Source organism: Engraulis encrasicolus, unplaced genomic scaffold, assembly GCF_034702125.1.
Source record: "Engraulis encrasicolus isolate BLACKSEA-1 unplaced genomic scaffold, IST_EnEncr_1.0 scaffold_28_np1212, whole genome shotgun sequence".
NCBI lineage: Eukaryota > Metazoa > Chordata > Actinopteri > Clupeiformes > Engraulidae > Engraulis > Engraulis encrasicolus.
The window spans coordinates 1,098,043-1,116,423 of NW_026945577.1; the positions used below are offsets into that span (position 1 = coordinate 1,098,043).

The 18,381-nt window shown below is 47.8% G+C and overlaps 1 protein-coding gene across 1 annotated transcript in view; it reads left to right on the forward strand.

The window, feature by feature from the left end:
- The window catches only part of LOC134443215 (proline-rich protein 5-like), a 47,838-nt gene extending 36,030 nt beyond the window's left edge, over positions 1-11,808 (forward strand). The window contains exons 8-9 of the mRNA XM_063193097.1: positions 8,582-8,717; positions 10,368-11,808. Coding sequence (XP_063049167.1) covers positions 8,582-8,717; positions 10,368-11,203 — 972 coding nt within the window. The 3' untranslated portion in view covers positions 11,204-11,808. The remainder of the gene's footprint in view (positions 1-8,581; positions 8,718-10,367) is intronic.
- The last annotated feature ends 6,573 nt before the right edge of the window (positions 11,809-18,381 follow it).

Here is an 18,381-nt window from a genome sequence, read left to right on the forward strand (position 1 = left end):
AGGAGTCACTCAGCAGCGCCCTCTGATGGCATGAATTCGTACTTGCAGAAGGAGAAAGTGAAAGTGGCTAACCTTAATCCCAATGCAATGGAATTTAAACTTGCTCTACCACAGCAAAAAACACACCTGTCCGTTAAAGGCCCACTACCACCTAACAACATACTGTCAACAGAAGCATGCATGAAACAGACGGAGCAGTGGTGCAATGACGTTCTGAAACAATACACTATGCCTCAGCTACAGCATGGAGCATCACATGGAGCAGCACATGGAGCAGCACATGGAGCAGCACATGGAGCATCACATGGAGCACAAGCACAGTATGTAAGGACTGCACAACCACAGCATGTGAGGCCTGTGCAACCGTCTCCCATCACTAATGCCTCGCACAGCACAGCAAACTCACCGGACCTACTGGAAATCATGCAAAGGCAAAATGACATCACAGCCGCTCTGGTCCATGAACAACGCATCTCATCTCTACCATCAAGAGAGATACCAGTGTTCGATGGTGACCCCCTCCAGTTTCGGCCCTTCATGAAGGCCTTCGAACAGGGTGTGGAGAGTAAGGCTGGCAAAGGAGACTGCCTTTACTATTTAGAGCAGTTCACGACAGGTCAGCCCCAGGAATTGGTGCGCAGCTGCCAGCATATGGTGCCCGAGCGTGGCTATGTAGTGGCAAAGGGCCTCCTCACTGAGCACTTCGGCAACCCATACAAGTTGGCAACCGCCTACATGAACAAGGCTTTGGCCTGGCAAGCCGTTAAAGCAGAAGATACGAAGGCACTGCAGGCCTACTCTTTGTTTTTACGTGGCTGTTGTAACGTCATGCATGAGCTGAGCTATGTACAGGAACTGGACATGCCTGTAAACATGAGGACCATTCTCTCAAAGCTGCCATTTAAAATGAGAGAACAGTGGCGCACTACAGCTCATGACATTATGGAGAAAACGCATGACCGAGCTCACATCTTTGACCTGGTGCAGTTCATTGAACGACGTGTCAAAATTCTGTCTGACCCCTTGTTCGGCGATATACAGGATCCACCCTCCGCCTCACCTATGACTAGGCCGCTGTCAAAGTTCAAGCCCCAGCCTAGGAGCAGCGTAAGGGGAAACATTGTTGCTGCGACGGATGTGTCTGATGAAGGCCAGGACCAGACTCAAGATGAGGATGAGGAGGAAGTGAAATGCCTGTGCTGTGATCGTCGCCATCTGGTGGAGGAATGCAGGCAGTTCAGAGGCAAGAAGCACAAGGACAAAATTCTTCTCCTGAGGCAGAAGGGAGCTTGCTTTGCCTGTTTGCGCACTGGACACATGAGCAAAGACTGTGAGCAGCGCTTGATATGTCAAACTTGTGGAAAGTCTCATCCAACTGTGCTTCATATTAAACAGCAGCAGACCCCAGAACAGTCCAAAGATTCTGCGGACACCCAGCAGTCCTCCAGCGATATATGTGCGCATGCAGGGGCCGGTAGAGACCAGTGTGTACTGTCCATTCTACCTGTGAAGCTGAAGTCTGCCAAGGGAAGCCGCATCATAACAACTTATGCCTTCCTAGACCCTGGTAGCTCAGCTACATTTTGCTCTGAACACCTCATGCAAAAACTCAATCTTACAGGCAAGAAAACCAGCCTCCTGTTGAGGACAATGGGGCAAGAAAAGGCTGTTTCTGCGTACACCCTGTCTGGTCTAGAGGTCTCAGGGGTGAACGGTGACAATTTTTATCCCCTGCCCGAGGTATTCACACAGAAGAAAATGCCGGTCACTGTGGAAAACATGATCACATCTAAGGACCTGGCTAGGTGGCCCCACTTGTCAAAGGTGCACATCCCAAATGTGAAGGCGGATGTTGGCCTGTTGATTGGCACCAATGCACCCAGACTATTAGAGCCCTGGGAGGTCATCAATAGCCACGACAACAGTCCGTTTGCGACTCGTTCAGTCCTAGGTTGGTCTGTAAACGGGCCTCTGAGTGGAAGCAGTGGCGCGCCAACACCCTCCGCCACAGTGAACCGCATCTCACTTCAAACACTTGAACAGATGCTTGTGAGTCAATACAACCACGACTTCACGGAAAGGGCTTCGGAAGAAAAGGAAATGTCTAGAGATGACCTCAAGTTTATGGAGACAATGGACCAGTCAGCAAAACTGCAGGATGGAAAGTACTGCCTGAAGTTGCCGCTCAAGAGGAAAGTGTCTTTGCCAACAACATTGTTGCAGTGAAGCAGAGGATGCAGGGCCTGAGGAGAAGGTTCCTCAATAACCCAAGCTTGCACCATCAGTATGCTGACTTTGTGAATGGCCTTATCAGCAACGCCTATGCAGAACCTGTGCTGCTGCCAAATCGTCAAGGTGAACCTGGTAGAGTTTGGTACATTCCCCATCACTCAGTCCATCACCCAAAGAAAGGTACCCTTCGGGTGGTGTTCGACTGTGGTGCCACCTACCAAGGTGCATGCTTGAACAAAGAACTGCTTCAGGGGCCTAACCTCACAAGCTCCTTACTGGGAGTCCTGCTGCGCTTCAGAGAGGAACCTGTGGCGTTTATGGGTGACATACAGGCAATGTTCCATCAGGTGAAGGTCGCAGAGGAAGACAGAGATTTCCTCCGGTTTCTGTGGTGGCCGAATGGAGACATCACTCAGGAGCTGCGGCAGTACAGGATGACCGTTCACTTGTTCGGTGCTGTATCCTCGCCAAGCTGCGCTAGCTACGCACTGAGGAAAACCGCTGACGACCACCAGTCTGAATTCCCCGCTGCTGTATGCAAATCCGTCAAGGAAAACTTTTATGTCGACGACTACTTGAAAAGCTCTGCCACAGAAGCAAGTGCTATTCAGACCATCAAGGACCTGACTGCACTGTGCCAGAAGGGAGGCTTTACCCTGGAGAAGTTTGTCAGCAACAGTCGTGCTGTCTTGCAGGCCATTGCAACAGAAAGAAGGGCTAAGGATTTAAAGGAACTGGACCTTGACGGTGACAAACTGCCAGTCGAGAGAGCCCTAGGACTACTCTGGTGTGTGGAAACTGACTCATTCCGTTTCAAGATCGAACTGAAGCAGCAGACACTTACCAGACGTGGTATGTTGTCCACCATCAGCTCAGTGTACGACCCTCTGGGTTTCCTGGCCCCAGTCACGCTGCCTTCTAAGATCATGCTACAGGAGCTATGCAGGAGAGGTTGTGGATGGGATGATAGCTTGCCACCTGACATCTCATGCCAGTGGAACTCTTGGCTGGAGGACTTGGAGCTGCTCAACACCTTCAAGATATCCAGGTGTGTCAAGCCAGCGACGTATCGCAAGGTTGCTCAAGCCCAACTACATCATTTTGCCGACGCCAGCGAAGCTGGGTATGGGACCGTGACATACCTGAGGATGTTGAATGAGCAAGGGCAAGTGCAGGTCTCCTTTCTCCTTGGCAAAGCCAGAGTAACACCACTGAAGGCAGTGACAATTCCCCGGCTTGAACTGACTGCAGCAGTTCTCGCTGTGAGGATGGACTCGATGTTGAAGGAAGAATTGAAGTGGACATTCAAGGATTCTGTCTTCTGGACGGACAGTACTTCAGTCCTCAAATACATTAAGAACGAGGATAAGAGATTTCACACGTTCGTGGCCAACAGGATCTCCACTATCAGAGAGTCATCAGAACCAAAGCAATGGAGGCATGTCTGCTCCAAAGACAATCCAGCTGACGACGCGTCAAGGGGATTGAGGGTGGCAGGTTTCCTGAAGACCAGTAGGTGGTGGGAAGGGCCTGCATTTCTTTGGAAGCATGAGGAGGACTGGCCTAACAATGTCTGTGACGTTTCCCTGAGTGCTGATGACAAGGAGGTGAAGAGAGAGGCAGCCACGAATGCCATCAACGTGTGCAATGCTGTTACACCAACTGACCAGCTCATTAGCTATTTCTCTGACTGGAAGAGGCTCAAGAAAGCAGCTGCTTGGTTTCTACGTTTGAAGGCCATTCTATTGGAGAAGGCTCGCTGGAGAAAACAGCTAAAGGGGCCTGTGGCAAGTCAGTCGAGTAAAGCTGATGGCCAAAGTTTCGCTGTGACACCCAGGGGTAACATCCTAACAGTAGACGATATGCTGGAGGCAGAGAATGCAGTAGTGCGCTATTCCCAGCAGCAGCAGTTCAAGGAGGAGATTGCTGCGCTGTCCTCCGCAAAGGCAGCAGTGAGTCGCCAAAGTCCCCTGTACAAGCTTGACCCAGTCTTGGTCGATGGCCTAGTAAGAGTTGGAGGAAGGCTGAGTAGAGGAGCGATGCCAGAGGAGTCCAAACATCCTATTATCCTCAGCAAAGGGCAGCACCTCGCAGCACTCATCCTCAAACATGTCCATCAGAGCCTAGGTCATGCTGGTCGTGCACATGCTGTGTCATCTGTGAGGAAAAAGTTCTGGATTACTAAAGCCAATGCAGCCATCAGGAAAGTAATCTCAGATTGCACTTTCTGCAAACGTTACCATGGCCGTCTCCTGGAACAAAAGATGGCGGATCTTCCAGAGGTGCGGATCCAGCCAGACTTGCCCCCCTTTACCAACACTGGGGTAGACTTCTTCGGTCCTGTGGAGGTAAGAAAAGGAAGAGGAACTTGCAAACGGTATGGAGCCATATTTACCTGCTTAGCCAGCAGAGCAGTACATCTGGAGGTGGCAGCTTCATTGGAAACAGATGCCTGCATCAATGCTCTGAGGCGCTTCATAAGCAGAAGAGGGCAAGTGACTCACCTGATCTCAGATAACGGTACCAACTTCATTGGAGCGAACCGGGAACTGAAGGAAGCGATGGCTGCGCTCAACCACCAGCGGATTGAAGGAGTCCTCTCACAAGCTGGAATACGCTGGAGCTTCAACCCACCAGCAGGCTCACATCATGGTGGCGTCTGGGAGAGGATGATCCGCATGGTGAGAAGGGTCCTAAGTTCAGTGGTACGTCAGCAGACACTGGATGATGACTCCTTGCACACAGTGTTTTGCGAGGCAGAAGCCATCTTGAACGACCGACCTCTTACCAAGCTCTCAGATGACCCAACTGATCTGGAACCGCTCACGCCCAACCACCTGCTCTTGCTAAAAGGAAAGCCCGCTATGCCACCAGGAGTCTTCGAGCCTCATGACCAGTGTGTCAGACGAAGATGGAAACAAGTGCAATATGTCGCGGATTTGTTCTGGAAGAGATGGGTCCGAGAATATTTGCCACTGCTCCAAGAACGACAGAAATGGAATGAGAAGAGGAGGAGTCTGAAAGCTGGAGACATAGTTGTCATCATGGATGCCTCTGCCCCCCGTGGATCTTGGCCCCTTGCCAGAGTGCTAGGGATATTTCCTGATAGGCAGGGCCTTGTGCGATCAGCCAGGTTGCAGACAAAATCCAACATCATTGAAAGACCTGTGACCAAACTGTGCTTAGTACATGGAGTATGATTCTCTGAATGTGTTGTTACATTTTACTTATCACTTGGTGTTTCCTACATTTTGGTTCCTTTTTGTTTTCATTTATTTGAATTGCTGTGTCTTCCTGCCATCATCAATTAGGGGCCGGTGTGTAGGAGCCAAAATGTATGGTGTCTTTTGGGTGTCATGTTTTTTGTTTTCCACTGGGTGGCGCATGTCCATTACTTTTGTCAAGTATAAAGGTAGGAACCATTGTGTTGTTGGTCAGGTGTCCTACCCGGAAGGGCAAAGGGTTTTGACCGCTAAGGCAACGCTAGCGCACCTGTGACTACTGTACCTGTATTGGACTTTCGTTTGGAATAAATGGATCACCTTGATTCAACGTGAAGACCGTTTACAGGCGTTTTGCTTTAATTCACAGTAAGTCAACAGTGTAGCTTAGCCACTGACTTTAGGCAACATCTAGCGCGTCAGCCATAGCCACCACCCGCGTTTGGGCACCTCAGTAGTTCCGTATTAGAACAGAACTCCTTTAACACTGACCCTAACCACATGGCCACACACACACACACACACACACACACACACACACACACACACACACACACACACACACACACACACACACACACAATCTCTCTCTGTCTCTTTCTCGCTCACACACAGACACACACCACACACACAAGAATAGACTTTTGATTGAACACACACGCACACACATGCACAAAGACACAGACACACACACACACACACACACACACACACACACACACACACACAGTTCACTAAGATAGAAGTTCACAGACATACACACACACATGCACACACACACACACATCAGGCCACACACACACACCAGTCAGAAGGGGAAGGGGAGGGGTACACACACACACCAGGCCGAGTGAAAGGCATTCAGTGGTGAGGAACAAAGCAATGGAAAATTACACGTCTGGCAGAAGGAGCAAATAATTAAAAATAATTATGAAAGAGTGTGTTTGAGGTCTCCGGAGGAGTTAAAGGGGACAGGGAGTGTCTGTGTGTGTGTGCGTGTGTGTGCCTGTATGTGTGTGTGTGTGTGTTTGTGTTTAGCCAATCTTTGCCATTATGTGTGAGTGTGTATGTGTGCATGTGTGTGGATGTGTGTGTGTTTGGCCAATCTTTGCCACCGTGTGTGTGTGTCTGTGTGTGTGTGTCTGTGTGTGTGTGTGTGCAGCCTTCAATGCTTTCTGCTCCAGTGCTCTACGCTCGTTTAATCAGCCTTTTATTCACACGTTCTTTGACAAGCACCAGGACAACCTCAGTCACCCGCCTGAGACTCTCTCACATGTACACATACACACACACACACACACACACACACACACACACACACACACACACACACGCACACACACACACACACACACACACACACACACACACACACACACACACACACACACACACACACGCAAGCAGGCACACACAAACCCCCCTCTCTCTCTCTCACACACACACACCTCTCTCTCTCTCTCTCTCTCTCTCTCTCTCACACACACTTGGCCATGCACTCACACACACCGGGTCAGTGAGCAGGCTAGGTCAGAAGTGTAGTGTGTTAGTAACTGTATGTCAATAGGTTTAGGTCAGTGAGCTTGGCAGTAGTGTAGTGTGTTAGTGGCTGTATGTCAATAGGTTTAGGTCAGTGAGCTTGGCAGTAGTGTAGTGTGTTAGTGGCTGCATGTATCATAGTGGCACACCGTCAAGCCAATAGAAATAGTTTCTTAGGCGCAGTGCGCTGAGCCCCCCACATTTGGGCTTAGTACATTGCCCAGGGGGACCCCGGTTCGAATCTGGGCGGGGTCATTTCCCAGCCCTGCCCCATCTCTCTCTCTCAAACCATTTCCTGTCTACTCTTACACTATCCTATCATCATCATAAAAGGCCAATCCCCCTCCCCCCCTCAAAAAAAGAAATAGTTTCTGAAGCACTCCCACAGGTCTCAAATTAGATCTAGAAGTATAAGTAAACTCACACCAGATATTTCTCATGTAGGTTTTTACTCATCTTTTATTTTAATGTGTACTTTATAGTTGCTACTGTAGTTACTACTTAACTCAGTGTTCTACTGTAGGCAGAAGGGGACTCTGATTCACTTTCACTCGGCTCTGCTTTCACTCAGAGCCGTTTCTTTATGTACGCCTCTGCTTTCACTGAGACATGCACTCCCTCTAGTGGTCCTAAAGCAGAATTGCAGGTACAAGACCCAGGCAGGCCGTACAGTAGGCTAGCCTAGGTTTCTTGTATACAAATATTATTGTTCGAGGGTCCCTCTGCAACCTCTGATTGTGAACGTTTTTAAACGGGAAACATTTGTTTGAGGTTTCTATGACTATGGGTGAAATCATTTGTTCGCTTAAAGGCTAACTTCAGCCAATTTCAACATGCAGTTGTAATGCTCACACTTCCCTAGACTTGTCAGGGTAGTGTTTTCCGAGATCCTGGTCATTGTAATGGGGGCAGGTGTTTGTTTATATTTTGATTTATTCCCTAAAACATCCAAAAGGTTATGCAACATCAGCAGACAACTAGCAAACAGTGATACCTTTTGGGAAAATAAGATTTTTTGTTGTTAAGAATTTTTAAAATGTAAACAAACGCTGCCCCCATTAGAATAGCTCATATCTTGGAAAGGGCTGAGCCGAAAAATGTGGCATCACCGGGTACTGACAAGTCAAGGTAGCGTAAGCAATACAACATTGAAATTGACTGAAGTGGTCCTTTAAGAGGGTTTTGCTCTCAGTATAATATACTGCAATACATACATTGTGTTTCATGTTCCCACACCCCATTTGATGTGTACAGTGTGTGTACGTATGTATTGAACATAATATTTATTTCCAATGTCTCTTTGTGTACGCGTGTGGGCATGTCTGTGTGTGTGCTTGTGTCTTTGCGTGCATGCCTGTGTGTGTGTGTGTGTGTGTGTGTGTGTGTGTGTGTGTGTGTGTGTGTGTGTGTGTGTGTGTGTGTGTGTGTGTGTGTGTGTGTGTGTGTGTGTGTGTTCGCGCGCGCGTGCTTGTGTGTATTAGTGTGAATTGCATGTGTGAATGTGTGTGTGTGTGTGTGTGTGTGTGTGTGTGTGTGTGTGTGTGTGTGTGTGTGTGTGTGTGTCTGTGTGTGTCTGTGTGTGTGTGTAGGGGGTGCATGAGTCTAAGGGCGTGACGGAGGACTATCTGAAGCTGGAGTCTCTGGTTCAGAAGGTGGTGTCTCCGTACCTCGGCACACACGGCCTCTTCTCCAACGACGGCTCCAACACACACACCTGTGTGCTGGGTAAGAAGATACACACACACACAACACACACACACACACACACACACACACACACACACACACACACACACACACACACACACACACACACACACACACACACACACACACACACACACACACACTGGAGCTCTGATTGTCACACTTGGTGGAGTAGCAGTCAGAGCACACCAAAACCCTGAGTGGTGGTCAAGCATTGCACTCCCTTTTAAAAAAAATGTTTATTTATTTTGTTGTGCTTTTTAGTGCCTTTAGTGTGTGTGATAGGATAGTGAAGATGCTATAGGAAAGTGGTGGGAGAGAGAGATGGGCTAGGGTTGGGAAATGACCCAGGCTGGTCTCGAACCCGGGTCCCCAAGTATGTGGTATGGGGTGCTGTAGAGTTTTCTTGGTTTTGTTCTCTTTCCATTTCGATTAACAGTATATTTTCTTCATCCATGAATCAATTAAGACGGCAGCAAACATTACCGTTATTTCCTTTGAGTTGAAGTGTATTTATTTTCCTTTCCATATTAAAACATTTTCGTTACACCGTAGCGGCAGCTGAAGTGAACCGTGCCGCATTCACTTCACAACTGAACATTGGGATGTAAACTCCCATTTCCTGTAGCGTCCACATGTGTCATAGTAAAACTGCTTGATATGACGCAAACATATCACATACAAGTGGAGACATTTACATGGCCGCATAATGGCAGAAAATAACAATAATAAAATAACCAAAAATAACATTCTCATGAGAACATAACTTAACAGGTGCTCTATGCATTGTGCCACAGCACCCCCCATCCCCTTTTCTTGCACACCACACATTCAATGTGTCACTCAGGCAACTCCCTTCATACTTGGTGCACACAATTTATGTTGCCAAACTAGGTATCATGATTTCTCTCTCTCTCTTACACACCCATACAGGACACACACTCTCCCTCCCCACACACTCGCCTCATGCTTTCTCTCTTTCTCTCTCTCTCTCTTTCCTTCTCTCCCCACAGAGAAGCGCCTCCTGCGCCGTTGGCCCACCAAGGCCAAGTCCCCCATGTCGGATACACATACAAACACACACTTTGCCTCCCTATACATTATCATGCTTTCTCTCTCTCTCTCTCTCTCTCTCTCTCTCTCTCTCTCTCTCTCTCTCTCTCTCTCTCTCTCTCTCCCCACAGAGAAGCGTCTCCTGCGCCGTTGGCCCACCAAGGCCAAATCCACCATGTTGGATACACATACAAACACACACACACACACACACCCTCCCTACACACTCTCATGCCTTCTCTTCCTCTCTCTCTTCCACAGAGAAGCGTCTCCTGCGCCGCTGGCCCACCAAGGCCAAATGCAATCCATGTCTCACACACACACACACACACCCTGCCTCCCTACACACTCTCATCTCTATCTCTATCTCTTGCTCTCTCTCTCTCTCTCTTCCACAGAGAAGCGTCTTCTGCGTCATTGGCTCACCAAGGCCAAGTCCTCACACACACACACACACACACACACACACACACACACACACACACACACACACACACACACACACACACACACACACACACACACACACACGTACACACGTACACACACACACAGTACACACTCTCCCTCCCTACACACTCTCACTCCCTCTCTCTCTCTCCCTCTCTCCCACAGAGAAGCGTCTTCTGCGCCGCTGGCCCACCAAGGCCAAGTCCTCCGCATCAGACTCCCCCTCCCCCCCCGCCAAGAACCCGGTGGTTCGCTCCAAGAGCTACAACATCCCCATGCTGACGCCGGTGGTGGAGTCCGACCCTGAGGCGGGCGGGAGCCTGTGTGGCGTAGGAGGAGGACCAGGGGGGGGCAGCCTGGGCCTGAGACGACACTCCATCGGAGAGATGACCTCCTGCCTGGAGGAACCGCCAGCCTTCACAGAGATGCCACCCGGCAGCCAGGCCTCCGAGGCGGGCAGCCACCTATGCCCCGAGACCCCGCCCTCTGGAGGTCCGTCGCCGCAGCGCAGAGGAGGTGGTGGTGTAAGAGGAGGTGGTGTAAGAGGAGGAGGTGGAGGAGGAGAGGAGAGTGACTCTCCGTCCCCCTCGCTGCTGCCTTCTCCCTCGCCGCTCCTCTCCGGGTCGGGTTCGGGGTCTGGGTCAGCATCGGAGTCCGGTTCTGGTTCCGGGTCGGCGTCAGGCTCGTTCAACCTGAGCGGCGTGGCTCAGCTTCATCCGTCTCCAGGCAGCATCTCCATGTCCATGTCCATGTCCAAGTCCTCTTCTCCTCCTCCGTCGCGCTCGTCGCTGCTGTTGACTGATGATGGTGGTGGTGGGGTGTCGTCCAGTCCTGAGACGGTGGTGGACCACATTCTAGAATCTCTGGACTCATCGGATCCGTACCTGGATGGTGACGGGGATGTGGACGGGATCTACATCGACTTCAACCGCCGCCGACGCAGATGCTCCGCCTCCTCCTCCAGCCTCAGCCACGACGGCAGCCGCCAGAGCGTGGTGTAGAACGCTCATAACCTTCCCTAGCAGCCAGAGCAGGGTCTAGAACACTCCAGAATGCTCTTAATCTTCTTTCCAGCCGCCAGAGTATGGTGTAGAATACTCTAGAATACTCTTGACCTTCCCTAGCAGCCAGAGCAGGGTCTAGAACAGTCTAGAATGCTCTTCATCTTCTTTCCAGCCGCCAGAGTATGGTGTAGAATACTCTAGAATACTCTTGACCTTCCCTAGCAGCCAGAGCAGGGTCTAGAACAGTCTAGAATGCTCACAACCTTCTCTCCAACCGCCAGAGCGTAGTCTAGAACACTCTAGAATACCCTTACTTTCCATAGCAGCCAGAGCAGGGTCTAGAATTCTCTTAACCTTCCATAGCCGCCAAAGTGTGGTCTAGAATCCTCAAGAACAGTCTAGAATACTCTTAACCTTCTCTAGCTGCCAGAACGTGGTCTAGAATATTCTAAACTACTCTTAACCTTCTCTAGCTGCCAGAGCGTGGTCTAGAATAGTCTAGCTTCCATCCAGACACCGGAGAGTGGTCTAGAATATTCTAGCTTCAATCCAGACACCAGAGCGTGGTCTAGAATAGTCTAGCTTCCATCCAGACACCAGAGCGTGGTCTTGAACAGTGTTTCCCAACCTTTTTTGTCTTGTGTACCCCCTAAGCATTCTTAGTTGTGCCATGAGTACCCCCCAAAGTCTAACTTTCTCTATCCCAATGTAACTAAGCTCCATACATTTGTTAAAATTAATTTTTTTCCAAGTACCCCCTGCAGTGTGCTCGCGTACCCCTAGAGGAACACGTACCCCTTGTTGGGAAACAGTGGTCTAGAATATTCTAGCTTCCACCCAAACACCAGAGAGTGGTCTAGAACCGTAGTTCTTATGTTAACCAGAACTTGGTCTAGACCAGTAACCTTCCCCAGCTGCCAGAGCATGGTCTAGACCCATGGTCCTTATATTAATTAGAATGTGGACCAGACCCATGGTTCTTATCTTAACCTTTGTATTTGGATTGAGGAGTCCGCACACTTCAAGTCCTTCTTCTTTGTTTTTTTATTCCATGGTAGGATTACGTTTGACCATTGTCGAAATGTAATCCTGCAATGGAATATATATATATTTTTTTAAATGTTTTAATTTTTTTAAATGGGCGTACTCCTCACCCCTCAAATACTCCGGTCAGCCTTTGTCCTGCACCTTTTCCTGTGATGTGCACAGTCTTCAGCCTAATATTACTGTATCTTAATCTTCCCTACAGTAAGGGGCAGTCCTAGATGCAGGTGGACGACAGGCAGCTGCCTGCCAGAGCGTAGTGTAGACTAGCTTAGCTTCCATCCCTGCCAACATTCTATTACATTGTTTTAAATACAACACCGCACACCGGCATCCACGTCCAGTGACATCGGCCGTTGATTACAATTGAGCTGCATTTATTTATTGTGTTTTTAATACAACACCGCACACCGGAAATATCGGCCGTTGATTACTATTGAGCTGTAACGGTGTGCAGGGATGCATTGAAAAAACAGTGGAATGGAACGTTGGCAGAGCAGTATTCCGCACTTTGTCAGAACCGGTGTGCGGAGGATGTAACGGTCCTTCACAGGGTTCGATTTGTTGAAGAACCAGAAGTGGGGATACGTTTCAGATTTTAAGCATTGTCAATAGAGTTACATACAGCAAATATTAAAATCCTGTAGGAAAAGTGGAGGGATCAAAACCAGAAGGGGGGACAATCCCCCCCATCCCCCCCTACAAATCGCACCCTGGTCCTTCAGCCTTTAGCCACCTTCACCAAGCAATACCACAGGTTGGCAGGCTAACCAGTGTTGCCTCACTGCCCGCCCTGACCTTTTTACCCACAGTCAGTTGGCAGTCTTCCATATGGGCAGAAGGGGCAGTTCCCATTAAGATCAGAAGGTTGCAAGTTCGAACCCCACTTTGGTCTTGGAATTAGAATAGCATGTATGCAAAGTTTCCTAAAATTGCTAACCTCTGGCCTAAAAGGCAAGCCCACTTTTTACATTTTCTGCGAGAATACACTTGCCTCGGCTGGTAAACTAGCCCCACCCGCCGAGTGGCTCTAGCCTTGGACAATGCCCCAATGCCCTGAATCTGGCTGACCAATCACAGCACAGGAGACTTGTTTTGATTTGTTTTGAATCTTCGGATGCAAAGCGGACAGGGTTTTGAGGGAGTGGCGACAAAGCGTTGGCCAATAGGCACAGACACAGTTTGAAACATAACATTTTGTTTCCATCAACAATCTTCCGATGTGTCATTCATCAGGACCAGACTAAATTTCACATTTAATCTCACATTTAGTCCGGTTTATCAGGCTAGGACTTGCCATCTTGCAAAGAAAGAGAGAAAAAACTGTCGGGAGAAATCACTGATTATCCTGCCCAGGGAGTAAATCAGTGTAGGATCACTACTACCCAAATTTACCACAATGACAGAGCTGTGCTGAAAATATCGCTAAAACGACAGACTCTGACCATCCAGCCTTTAACCAAACATTGTCACAGTTAGGCAGACATACTGGATTTAGAGAGAAAAAAATTCTCTCACATATTTCCTTTCACTATTTTCTATCTTATTCCTGCAATTTTTTATGCACAGAAGGCTTGCACTAGTGGATCTTGCCAAGCATCCTCCTCGGATATCTGAGACAGAGGGATGAATGATTACACCCTTTCCTTTCAGTGGGATGAGTGGATTGGTATGAACAAATATCTAGAAGGACTTTTAATTCCTGATCCTGGATTGTTGATCAAGTAGATAGAGTTGCACTGAATATGGTTGACACCACACATAGCTGCTAACCATCCTGCCTTTAGCCCAGAGACATAGGGCTCTTTCCATGTTCCTAACTCCCGTCCTTCCCTTCATTCAATATTTCGCAAAAAGTACAACAACTCAAAGATCATTTTCTCATTTGCAATCAGGATGTTGACTGGGAAAAAGTCCCCCAAAAAGTTGTGGTGGCTGGGCTGACTGGGCGGGGAAACGTTATTGTTTTCTCCACGGAAGCGGGGCGTCACCGAAGCGCAAGACCAGAAGCACAGGTTGAGGACAAGAGTTAGGGGGTGCATCCCAATATGTGACCTTGCCTCCTCCACTTGCCTCCTCCACTTGCTTCTCGTCATGATGACATCACTGACAACAGCATTATATTTCAATATCTTGCAAAAGCTCAATTGTAAAGTCTTTTCCTCATTTGCAATAGGGATGGTGAATGAAAAACAGTCCCTCAAAAGTTGTTGTGGCGAGGCTGACAGCTGGGAAACTTCATAGTTTTCTCCACGGAGGAGGGGCCAGGAGGCGGGACGAGGAGACAAGCACAAGTGGAGGAGGCAAGGACACATATTGGGATGCACCCAGGATAATGGAATGGTATCCATAATGTACTGCTCCCTTGTCTGCAAGTGCTACATCTGATGTAGCTGCACACGCTATTTCCTATCACTAACTCCTAGCCTTTAGTGTAATGCCATATATATATATATCACCATGGTTACTATGCTGCAGTGAACTGTGGTGAAAAACCATGCTTGCTAGCTGCTACGTTTTTTCACGTTATACTGAACTGTGATGATGTATCCACAATTGCTAATCGTTAGCCTTAGCACCACACTCAGAGACGGCGTAGCCAAAAGCTGCTAAATGCTAGCCTCTAGCACCATACCAAAATGCTTTGGCCGTAGCTGTTAGCCATCTTTAGCCACAGCCCCCTGATTAGCCAAAGACAGTGCTGCTGCTGCTAGCCACTTAACTTCAGTTCTCTACTGATGTAGCGCAAGTAGGTCGGTAGCACAGACGCCATAATTGTAGGGACAGACAGCCGGCGTTGAAGGAGTGAAAAGCGGTGGAAGTAATTGACTTTGTTTGGAAGAGCAAGCAGCAGAAGCTGCGAAAGCGTTTCTATCGCCGAGAGCGTCAAAAGCATTAAAAGAACAGTTGAACTTCAGCTAAAACTATGTAATGAGTTCGAAGCCAGCAGGTGGCAGCAAATGGAATGTTCACATTTTTCTTAACACAAGCTTCGATTGGTTGCGCTCCCTGATAAAATGCTTCAGGTTGAATCGTTTGTCGCGTTCATCTGTACTTCCAGGCGGGACTGCAGCGTTTTAGCTCTTTCAGCGTCAGCTGTCTGTCCGCACAGTAAGGCATCTAGTTTGAATGGGCCCATTTCAATATGTAATCTCCCATCTTCTCCTTGTGCTTGTGGCCTTGTGATGACATCGGACAAGCTGGAAGTTTAATTCAATATCTCACAAAAGGGCATATGTCATTTTCTCATTTGCAATTGGCATGTTGAATGGTGGAAAAGTCCCATCAAAGCTTGTTGCAGTGCCTAGGCTGACACAGGGGAAATGTACGTGTTTTTTCCACGTGGCTTCATCAAAGCACGAGGTCAGAAGCACAAGGTGAGGACAGGAGATTAGCTAATGAGATGGACCCCTAGCATCCCTATCTATGGTTACCAAAGAGTCGTTTAGTAGAGAAAGATAACTCAAACTCCGCATACCCAATGCAAATGAGTGTGATCAAGTTTGGACTCCTAAGGGGGCGTGATCCCCTCCTCCTTCTTCTCTTTTTGTGATGTTTGGTGGTGAGTTGCAGAAGATGTGCGCTACCGCCATCTACAGCGCTAAGGGAACTCCATTCATTCTCAACCATAAGACTCCAAAGGTCTCCTTCCCGAAGGTCTCCTAAAGGGGTGTTCACCTGACATCATATGGATCCCGGAAAAGTCAGAGCCTCAAGTATCTTACTCTTCTAGATGATTCTCTGTGATTACTACCAAGCTGCTAGATGCTAGCTACCTGTCTGTCGAAAGACTGAAATTAGACACACTTACCTCCTCCAGTAGCCTGTTCTAGATCTTTCTAGTTTTCCTTAACTGTCCTTCAATGTTATGTGACAATTTCGGAATGTTCAAAACATTAATTTCATTAGTTTTGCTCATTTCTGTAATGCAATCCATATCCTTTCGTAATCTTTTTTTCTGAAATCTTTCATCGTGCACTTTGTAGAGAGCATAACAATGTATGTTGCAGTCTATGTAGTGCCCTAATTAGTGAGTGTACAAACATTTTGGACACATCCTTGGAGTATACGTGTGTGTGTTTGTGCGTGTGTGTGCGTGCGCGTGTGTGTGTTGGGCAGTGTAAAACCAATAAGAAGCAGAATTCCTGCCCTGCAATGCAACGCAAATGGCTGGGTTGCCAGATTGAGTGAGTTCCTGCCCAATTGGGCTATTTAGGATGCCCATCTGTGGGTAAACATTTGACGTATGGGCGGGTTTTTCCTGCAGATTTAAGGCCATAGCAATTAATAGCATTTAGTTCAAATTGGAGCGGGATTTAGTACCTTGGTAATCATCGACTTTAGGTGGTGCGTCACTAGGAGGGCATGGCCTGGCTACTAGGATTTAGCAAATATTCTCTTCATTCTAACACACAAGATTCTGGATTTAGAGCCTCCAGGTATTTTTTTGAGAATTTATTGGGCTGGAAATCATCAATGACATCTGGCAACCCTGTTGAGTATTGGACTGAACTTAAACTACACGAATCGTATGGGACCAACAACACTTTGAAATGATCTTGCACTTCTTCAATAGTTAATTTTCCACCAGTGTTGCCAGATTGGGCTGTTTCCCGCCCAATTGGGCTGCTTAGGATGGCCGTGTGCGGGTAAAAATGGCATTTTGCAGAAAAACCCGCCCAATTTTTGCCATAGGAATCAATAGAATTGGGCGGGATTTTGAGCTTCTAGGCAGGTTTTCAGCATTTTTTCGGCTGGAAATTCTATAACTGATAACTATTAAAGAAGTTTCAAGAACGAGGCCGCCCCTTGCATAGCAGTGTTTCTTATTGCATAAACACGTTTCGGCGTGTGCGCAATAAAAACCACTGCTGTGCAAGGTGCGGCCTCCTTCTTGAAACTTCTTTAATAGTTTTCATTAATCACAAGGCTACAATTCATGTTATTGGTTCTGTAACAACTTTTGAATGAAACCTGGTTTAAAACTCATTCCTCACAAAATGACTACAGTGTATTAATTTAATAATGAATGATGTGTAATGAATAATATGTCTAAAGAAAACAAATGTTTGTACAATCTGCAGCCTTTAATTATATTTTGTTTGTTATCCATGCCAAATTGCAATGGCCATTTTAAATTAATCTTTGGTTTCAGTTATTTCTTCAATTTTTTTGTTATCTTTTTTTTTGTAAAAGGGAAGTGTGTGTATAGTGTTTAGAACGTTTGTCAATGAATAACACAGAGGTACAATCTTATTTTTGTTTGGTGATAATCTTCATTTTTTAAATCGGGTGAGACAGATGATGTAGAATATTCCAGTAAAATTATTTATTTGTACTGTACATTTGTACTGACACTGATTAAAATAAAACAATTTACTCAATCCCGTCTGTCCAATTTACTCTGTCCTCTGTGGATGCAGGGATGCTGACAGAGGGGGACAAAGTTGTCCCGGGCGCTAATTTTTTTCCCCCTAGTACAGGGACGCCACAGATGGCCAAACTCGGCTTCTCATTGGTCAACCTTCACAACTTCCTGTGACAGGTTAGGGTTTAGACATGGGTTTTGGTCTGGGCACAATTTCGCATCAAATTCGTCAATACCTTGCTTATTTCGCCGTTCTTGGCAAAAGTAAAGAATAAGAAACATTGCTTTCCTGACAGGTTAAGTTTAGGGAAGGTTTAGGTTTAGGCACATATCAAAAGTGTGGCGAGTGTCGGCGTATTTGCTGCTTCAAGACTCTCCTGTAACACCCCCATCTCACGTGTTGCAGTCTTGCCGCTCTGGAAGTTCGACCAATGAGAGGCCACCTCTGGCGTCACCCTACTCGGAAAAAAAATATCGCGTCCTTAGCCCAGAGAAAGAGGGCCCCCCAAATTGGGTTCTCATAGCATTGCATGCATTGTTAGGGGCAGGGGCGCTGACAGAAATGCTGGGCCCCATGAAAGATTCGAATTTTGGGGCCCCTTAAGGGGCCCTCTCAGTGCTTGGGCCCCCTTAAACCCTATCAGTGCTTGGGGCCCTTAGAACCTGTACCACCCCCCCCTAGCGGCCCCCATGGTTAGGGGGCCCTTTGAAGTGATTTTGTCCCGGGCCCAGTCAAAGCTGTCTGCGGCCCTGTTGGTGTCCA